The sequence below is a fragment of the Branchiostoma belcheri genome, unplaced genomic scaffold, assembly GCF_001625305.1.
Source record: "Branchiostoma belcheri isolate BF01 breed outbred unplaced genomic scaffold, Haploidv18h27 scaffold166, whole genome shotgun sequence".
NCBI classification, from domain to species: Eukaryota; Metazoa; Chordata; class Leptocardii; order Amphioxiformes; family Branchiostomatidae; genus Branchiostoma; species Branchiostoma belcheri.
In genome coordinates this window covers 142,913-152,227 of record NW_017803113.1, presented here as the reverse complement: position 1 = coordinate 152,227, position 9,315 = coordinate 142,913, and the positions used below count along the sequence as shown (strand labels likewise).

The 9,315-nt window shown below is 42.7% G+C and overlaps 2 protein-coding genes across 2 annotated transcripts in view; both read left to right on the top strand.

Moving 5' to 3' along the window:
- Positions 1-923, top strand: part of LOC109466419 (phosphotriesterase-related protein-like) — a 9,824-nt gene extending 8,901 nt beyond the window's left edge. Inside the window, exon 7 of the mRNA XM_019764135.1 lies at positions 692-923. Within this exon, the coding sequence (XP_019619694.1) occupies positions 692-826 (135 nt within the window). The 3' untranslated portion in view covers positions 827-923. The remainder of the gene's footprint in view (positions 1-691) is intronic.
- Positions 924-2,730: 1,807 nt separating this feature from the next.
- LOC109466407 lies at positions 2,731-8,943 on the top strand. Its single transcript, XM_019764117.1, has 8 exons — positions 2,731-3,057; positions 3,608-3,706; positions 4,069-4,326; positions 4,530-4,946; positions 5,262-5,458; positions 5,534-6,716; positions 8,167-8,288; positions 8,758-8,943. The coding sequence occupies exons 1-8, from the start codon at positions 2,787-2,789 to the stop codon at positions 8,941-8,943; spliced, it is 2,733 nt and encodes a 910-aa protein (XP_019619676.1). The 5' UTR covers positions 2,731-2,786.
- The last annotated feature ends 372 nt before the right edge of the window (positions 8,944-9,315 follow it).

Genomic DNA, 9,315 nt, shown 5'->3' with positions numbered 1-9,315 from the left:
GGGGGCACTTTAGGGGGTACTTTGGTTTATCATGGGCCACTCCGACACACAGATGTAGTCGGGATTCACTAGTGTGGCCTCGAAATTTGTTCTGTTTTCATAGACTTTCCTTTTTTTAGTTTGTTTGTTTTTATGCCACCCACCTGCCATGCTAGCCGTGCACCCAGGGCACAATATCCCATAGAGGGCCTTGCCCAGTATTCTATAGGATAGGATTCAGAATGTACTCCCTTTTAGTGCTTTAGATCATGATATAGTGAAGGCTATTCTTCCTGGAGTTCAACACCAAATGCAGTAAACAAAACATGATGAAATTATACATTGATTACGTGGGCTATTTGAATCTGTCTGAAAATGTAGCTATTTTGTTTTAAAAAATTGAAAATGAAATGTTTAAGGTTAGTTGGTGCAGGTTTTGGCTTTTTTCTCTTTTGTCTGGAAGGATTCTCTGTTTCTTACATTTGATAGGACTGACATGCATGTGTGAAAGAGCTACTTTTAAAAACATCAGCAGCTAAAACATCTACTTTAGGGTATCTCAATAAACTACAAGTAATTGTTAAAACTACCATAAGACTAATTTCTTACTTAGTCTTTCAGCATTTTGATCTGCATCCTTCTGTACAAGTCTAGTACAATATGTTCTGCTGTAGAATTTTAAGACTTGTGTTGAACCATTTAACTTTTCCAGATGCACTACGGTGGCCACGGTTACTCCCACATCCTGCTGAATGTGGTTCCCATGATGCTGGCCCGGGGAATCTCTCAGGAACAGGTGGACAAGATGCTCATCCACAACCCCAGGAACTGGCTCACCTTCAAGTAAACAAACATACAAACAACAAACAACATGCTCATCCACAACCCCAGGAACTGGCTCACCTTCAAGTGAACCAACCAACCAACAAACAAACAAACAAACAAACAAATAAACAAACAAACAAACATGCTCATCCACAACCCCAGGAACTGGCTCACATTCAAGTGAAGAACTAGACAACATGGTGTTACATTTAGTGATCATCAGAACCAAACAATGTGCTTTAACTTCTAGCGAAGAACCAAACAACATGCTTTTACTAGTGCAAAGATTGGTGCTATTTATGTTTGCAATGGACAATTTTCAATGACTTTTAAAAGACTTAGTATTACTTAGAACAGAATGAATCATTGGAAGACTACAAGTTTTAAATGAATTTGCTTTAATTTCCTTGCTTGCTTGTTCATTCATTCATTCCTGTATAATGTGGTGTAATTATGATTCAGGGGTTGCTTGTGTGTAGGCAGACATTACTTGTCACTTCTTAACTTCCCATCTTCGTGTAAAATTCTTTGCCAGTTCTAGAATTGAAAGTTTCCATGTACTGTGACCACCTTTTACCTCTAGATCTGTACACCACTTTGATTTCAGGTTTCTGCTGTTAGTGAAAAGTAGTCATTTTTAAATTTTTTCGCACAATATTATATCAATTTCCAATTGTGAGCTTTTGCAGTGAATTTGCTATGATCATGATATATCAGAGAGAGAATCATGTATTGACAATCTTCGCATTCTGAATCATCTCAGGTATTCATTGAATTGTCAACATTTTACCTTCAATTAGGTAAAACCTTGTAATTTTTAAATCATTTATCAATATATTTACCTGTACCAGTTATATCTAATGTGAACATGGCATCGCAAGTAATGAATAAAGCAAATGATTGTTGGAACAAACAAAATGTCTCCCAGTACTTTTGTGAGTACTGGTTCTCCAATTTGTAGGCCTAATATAGTGTAACTTTAGTGTGGTTAGATATGTAATGGTTAAATTAATATACATGTATGTAATAAACTATATGACGTACAGATCAGAATACTTTTTGTACTCATTTTAAAATTGTAGGAACCTTTTTTTTTCAGCCCACCTTGTTTTTTTTCCGCCCGCTCACATTAGGTTTGGGGTCTGCGGAGGATGCCATCCATAAAATTTACTTGCTGTGGCCTTATTATGAGTATGAATGACATTTATGATGTTTTATTTTTGTTACCAACTGCTTTAAGCTTATAGAAGTTGGTAAAATTTGTTTTTACTTACCCTCCAAGCACTTTCTTTTGTGGAAAAAAACCCAGAGTATTTAAAAATGCACTGTGCAAAATGATATTGAGACTATTCACATCCTTCACAAATGCATTGGGCTGTTCCAAAAAATAAATATTTAGGGGGGAGGGGAAGAGGTAAAAAAACAAAATTTGGATTCTACTCTACTTCCAACCCAAAATTGCTCAAACCCTCCCTTAAGTTCCTCGTCCTCACTTGCTGGGCTCAAAACATCAATGTATTCATCTAACGAGGGGCTGTTGGGTCAAAGTAACTCTGGAGAGCTCGAACTGGAGAGATCGAACACAGCCAAGCTGAGCCAACCAACAGTCCAGGCCCACAACATTGACAGAGCTATTGTCACCTGTGAAATTTGATCCAGCTTCACCTTCAGGGGAGCGTTCTCGCCTACAGGTGCATTCATACAGGTGTAACGGATCCTGCGGAGGTATTGTATTAAACCTTGGCACAATAATGGACCCCTACCAAGGTAAGAACAACGGGGGTCCGAATCTTTCCTGTTTAATCAAGTGTAAGTGGTTTTGCAAGTCCAGTTAGAGTAAGTTAAGCAGTTGGTTTTTAAGGCCAAAGTGTGAACAGTTCATATCCAGAGAAAGAACCGAACGTGAGTCTTTTCCCAATCCCACTCCAAATTTATATAGTGAAACTTAACGAGGCAGGTGAGTCCGCCATATTAGGCTGAAAATGACAACGCCTCGTCACGATCTGTTTCTGCGGATCAAGCAGCACCTCAAAGACGAAGAAAGCAATGACCTCCGCACCTACATAGAGAGCGAAGAACTTTTGCCAGCTGGAGAGATCCAACACTTGAATCCTCAACAGATTTTGAGGAAACTGGAACAAAAGCTGAAGTTACCGAAGGGAGACCTCTCTCTACTTGTTGACCTGATGACAAAGATCGGCAGGGTCGACTTTGCGGAGGAGGCGGAGAAGATTGCTGAACAAGAGAGGGGAGGTGAGAATACATACTGTCTCTACCAAACTAATTGCACTGGCAGTAGAATAATTTGCCTTGCATGCGGGAAGTTTGTATTTGTAAATGCTACAAACTTTGTAACGGTTACTGTGCCTCACTCCCCATTTTAGTATCCAAAGGTCGGTTGTTGCCCTTAGATAGAGATTTTGGGTTCGCCTTGTTGTAAGTGGAACATTCTGTTGTAAAATACATGGTTCATGTATAACGTCAATTAGCATATAGGCTGATACATTGTAGCACACAAACTCACGCACACACATGCACACGCGTTACACACACACACACACACACACACATACACACACATACACACACACATGCACACACATACACACACATACACATGCACACACACATGCACACACACACACACACACACACACATACACACACATACACACACACATGCACACACACTCACACACACACATACACATGAAAAGGTTATTTTAGCTTTTAACTTCACTTCTTTGTGTATATTACTTAACGTTTATATATACAGCTTTTATTGACATCTCTGTTGACACAGTACAGTCCTCCAGTAGTCAGCTGAAGAGGAAGAAGGAGAACGGAGATCAGCCTCCTGTGAAGAGAAAAGTTCAACTTAGGGAGGGATCAGCAATGGAAGGTCAGAGGTCATTCCTACAGAAACAAAATACATTCCATGAGTGCATATCTCTAAATGGAGCTTCTCTCTGTATACAATGCAATGTATTGACTATTATGCTATCTTTTATCAACACCATTGTTTTCTGATGTGCAGCATTGGAAAGGTACTATTAGAAATATAATGCATCTAGAACTAGAAAGGTAATATTTTTGCAAAGCAAATGCATTAAATATTTATCTTCACATATGGTTATTCCTCTCGAAGGCTCGATTTTGTAGACTGCTGCGTACTGTCAGTTGATGTGCTAACTTATTGTACTGCTTAGCTCTCTTAGCTCTGAATTAGATATTACTGGTAACTCTTTTCCTGTTGCTTTACAGATGTTAGAAAGTACTTCATTTTCATCAAGAAAAAGGTCAGCTCAGATTGGGAGGACCTGGCCTTCTTTCTTGGGTTTCAGCAAGCAGCTATCAACAACATCGCAGGCAGGAACCCAGATGACAATTCTCGCTGTATGGACCTGTTGGAGGAATGGCTCAAGCAGAATGGAGAGAGAGCCACTATAGAGGTCCTGATGAAAGCTCTGTCTGAGGCAGAGCTACAGAGTACTGTGGATGAACTGAAGAAAAAATATCCAGGTAAGGATGGATGAATACATGAAGAGGGGGATTGTTTTGTGCTCTTCTATCACTACAGCTAGATCTGTTGTTTCATTTCAAACTAAGAGAGCAGCATGAATAAGAAAGTTTTTATCTCCATTTTATTTGCAGTCATTCTTTGTCTCTAAGATGATTTGAGTACACCTGGTATAACCTTTCCACCCTTTTGTATCCACCTCCAGAACTGCACTGTTCAGATCCAGTCCTTCCTGTGCAACTACAGCTGGGCCTGGCACCACAAACATCTGAACAAATCAAAGCAAGCCTCTGGAAACTGGCGCAGGAGCTGTTTACTGCAGAGGTGTTAATGGATGACGATCGCCGCAGGAAAGCAGAACAGGTCTTGCTGTCATACAAGGCTTTTCTAACAGGTCTCCTTAGTGGATCTGTCATCCTCCTCCTGACGTTCCTGCGCCAGACTGATGTGGACAGGTTCTACCACAACCACTACAGGGTGGGGGAGGGAACCCTGTCTCAACAACTCTCACACATCCTCATCTCAGACGACCTACAGGACAAGGTCAAGGGCGCCCAGCTGATTGTGAGGCTCCAGGTGAAGCATGAAGACTATGTGCGAGTACGAGACCGACTGGGGCAAGGTGAGAACTTCATTTGGCAACTCATATGATATTAGTTTGGCAGACAGATGACTACATACATTTGTCAATAATTGATTAATCTAAACACAGAATCTGCCAACATGAAAATTAATTTTCTAAAATATCTGATACTTTTGCTGTGGCCATATATTGTTGTAGTTTGGCAGACAGATTACTTTATCTGAAAGGAGCTACATTTGCCAGTAATGAATTGATTAATCTAAAAAATCTCATAACAGTAACATGACAGTAAAATGTTTATAAAAAATATATGATACTGTAGTGCTATTAAACTCTATGATTCCTAATGAACAGGACTGGACCGTACCACTTCTGTGGACAACCTGCTGGCCCTGCCACCCTCCAGCAGGCATGTGGACCATTCCAGCCTGAGAGGCCTAGACTTGGCTGTGGTGAGTACAGACAGGACTGAAGATGTCCCAGCACTGAACTTCACAGCCAAACAGGTACAGACAGCCATGCACACAAGTAAGGAGAAATCACAACAACAAGTCAGACGTTTGGAAGCTGAGCACAGGGAACAGTTACGCTTAGCCAAGGAACAGACCAAAGAGGTGAACGTTCAGCTTGAGACGATGCAGGGGCAGGTGGAGACAGGTAGGATTGGAGTAGATGCCATGATGAGGGAGGTAAAGATGCTGAGAGAGAAAAATGAGAAAGCAGAGAAAATCCTCCTGGAACAAAAGGCAGAAATGAATGAGGAAATCCAGCAGCTTCAGGAGTCCAACAAGAGCCTGGAGGTCAGAATAGAGGAGCTGCTGACTGCCAAGCAACCAGTGGCTAGTGGAAGTCAGCAGAAAGATCCAGGGAAGGAGAAATCACAACAACAAGTCAGGCATTTGGAAGATCAGCTGCAGACAATGAGGGAACAGATGCACACAGCCAGAGAACAGACTGATGACATGGTGCGCAGGCTGACCAATGAGACTGCCAGGCTAAAAGAGAAAGACGTGGAGGTACAGAAAATCCTTATGGAAGAAAAGGAGGAAAACAAGAGGTTAAGTGAGGCCAACAAGAGCATGGCAGATACAATAGAGGCACTGATGTATGCTTTACACACAGCAAAGCCAAAGGCTGGTGATCAGGGGAAGGATCCAGGGAAAGAGGAAGACCCAGGGAAGGACCCAGGGAAGGACCTAGGGAAAGAGGAAGACCCAGGGAAGGACCCAAGGAAAGAGGAAGACCCAGGGAAGGACCCAGGGAAAGAGGAAGACCTAGGGAAGGACCCTAGGAAAGAGGAAGACCCAGGGAAGGACCTAAGGAAAGAGGAAGACCCAGGGAAGGACCCAAGGAAAGAGGAAGACCCAGGGAAGGGCCCAGGGAAAGAGGAAGACCCAGGGAAGGACCCTAGGAAAGAGGAAGACCCAGGGAAGGATCCAATGAAAGAGGAAGACCCAGGGAAGGACTCAGGGAAAGAGGAAGACCCAGGGAAGGATCCAGTGAAAGAGGAAGACCCAGGGAAGGACCCAGGGAAAGAGGAAGACACAGGAAAGGACCCAGGGAAAGAGGAAGACACAGGGAATGACCCAAGGAAAGAGGAAGACCCAGGGAAGGATCCAGGGAAAGAGGAAGACCCAGGGAAGGACCCAGGGAAGGAGGAAGACCCAGGGAAGGACCCAGGGAAGAACCCAGGGAAGAACCCAGGGAAAGAGGAAGACCCAGGGAAGGACCTAGGGAAGATGGAAGACCCAGGAAAGGACCCTAGGAAAGAAGAACACCTAGGGAAGGACCCAGGGAAAGATTTTTTGGGTAAGTCTACAGCAACAAATACAGGCCAAGTCATACTTTCAGGGGTTAAAGGGTTCAGCTCAACTGGAGTGGATTGGCATGGGTGAAGAAAGTCAGCTTTGGGGGAAGGGGACCAGATAGGGGGTGATTTGTAAATCATTTGGGAGTAGCTGTCTTGAAGCACAACAAGGTTTACATTGTCATTGCTGATTGTGGGAACAGCAGAGTGGATGGTGTTTACATCTGTATATCAGAGAGTTCACAACAACTCTGCCAGAGGAAACTGGTGATAAGTTTAGATAACCATACGATGTTGCTGTAGTTAATCATCAGTGTTCGAAATACCTGTCTGCAGTCTGCAATCTGCAGATAGGTTTTCAATATTGCAGAAGAAAAATTTATACAATCTGCAATATTGCAGCAGGAAAAATTGGCACTTGGGATCTGGTGCTCTTGCCCACAAGTACAGACAACACTTAAGCTCCTGTTCTGAAACAGGAGCTTCTTCACTACTATAGTAATTTACATGAACCTTGTCTTGACTTATTTCTTTTGTTTCCTTTTGGACTTCCAAAAATTTGTCTTCTCTAATTTGCATATTAATCAATAGTTCATGCTTATAAACTTGCAAGATTGTAGTATAGAGGCTTGTGTATTTGCAGAAAGTATTTCCAAATTGCAGAACAAAATTTTGACTCTTCTGCAATATTGCAGAGCACTGAAAAAAAGTATTTCGACCACTGATCATAGATAGAAATGACAGCCTGTGGGTGGTGGGTGATGATCATGTAGTGCAGTATTCCAGGGAAGGCACCTGTTTGGCCACAACAGATCTGCCATAATGTCAAATACTGCCGTAGCATAATCTATGGCAACAGAAGAGAACAAGAAATAGCCATGCATTCAAGTACCAGAGTTATCAACCAAGGTTTGCGGTGTTCAAGAATTCATTCTTTCCCAGAACTATCGCAGAGTGGAACTCACTGTCACCAAGTACAGTAGGGGCATTGTCAATAGATAGCTTTAAACAATGTCTAGAGCTACAAGTTCAAGGGTTAGGTGTAACAAGTCGATCGGTGTAATATAGCCAGCTGCCGCCGCGCCGCGTGCCTGCGAAGCTGGTGTGTTACGCCGACAGGCGGTTATACCGGCTATACAGATACAGATACAGAACAGAACAGGTGATTGTTACACAGTATGATGGGCAGAACGGTCGACTTCGAGTATTTAACACAAGAAATACAGTCACAAAACTCCTAAAACTATTGGGTTTGACTTCTTGTTTCTTTGTTTAGAGATGTTAAGAGAAGTGTTAGTTTTCTTTTCATCAGTTACATGTCAAAGTTAGGGAGGCTACATCAAAGAGTTCAACAAGGTTCTTCTCTAACAATGTTGAGGTTGTTGAAACAGAGACTAATTACTGAGAACATTCTACAAGGTTGCTCAATTGCAGCTACGTTTCCCCCAGCAGGTTGTGAGGAGATGGACCTGGACACGTTCTACATGGCTGTGGAGGAAGGTGACGTGCAGACGTTGAGGAGGGGGCTGGACGCTGGGGTGGACCTCAGGGTCAAGAGATACTGGCAGGGCTCGGTAAGTGAACTGATAGTTCACGCAAGATTACAGACTTGTAGTCCAACCTAAGGCTTGTGTTGTTCCATTTCCCACATCTGAATCTGTGTAGACATTACCTGAAAGTTTCCTGTTAATATATTTTTGTTAGATGCATCACATTATGTTAAGTGTTATACTGGTGATAATTTGCTTGGGCGTGTCACTACTGTTTACTGTTATTATTATTCATATGTTGAAAAAGTAGTTCATGATGAACACCCATTGCTCAAATGATCGGAAACTGAATTTGTAAACCGTTTTGACAACCAAACTAAAGGTGCAATAACTGTTCTGCTAAAGCAGTATGTAATTATTAACAGGTGGACAGACGAGGGGCAAGGCGAGGGGCGAGGTAAGTAGAAATAACTTCTCTTGACCTTCAATAAACGTATTGCTCACGTACAGTCACTTTGTAACCGGTTATCATCCCAACTGTTGTTCTATCCAGGGTCACCAGACGTCCCTGCATGTGGCCAGCAGGCACGGGCAGACTGAAGTGGCGGCATTGCTGATCAAACACGGTGCCGACCTGGAGGCGAGGGACAAGGTAAGTAGAAATAACTCAGTCCTGACTTCTCCGGACCTGAACCTTGACAGTGTGACTCGTGGTTCCCTTGTCATGTCTCCATTCTGAGTGATATTATCTATGGCAATCACTCGTGATCTTTATTTGTAATCAGATACAGATTCATGTACAGATACAGATTCACGGTACAGATATACAGACTTTCCGAGTATGATGACCGTGTCAGTCCCTACACCTGAGTGAGGGTCACAGTTGACACGGTAGCCTTCGCATGGATTTGTTTAAGGTGGATAACAGGTTGCGAATCTGAGACCCACACACTTAGGCATCCGTCTTCCCCAGCGGATCCATCGAGGGAGACGTGCTGGTTCCGGTTGGGATGCTTGCAGCGAGCTGCATAACTCAGTCCTGACTTCTCCTTATTAGTACCAAAGTGCTGTATTATAACTTTAAGATGCCAAATTAGCTACAGCTACTATG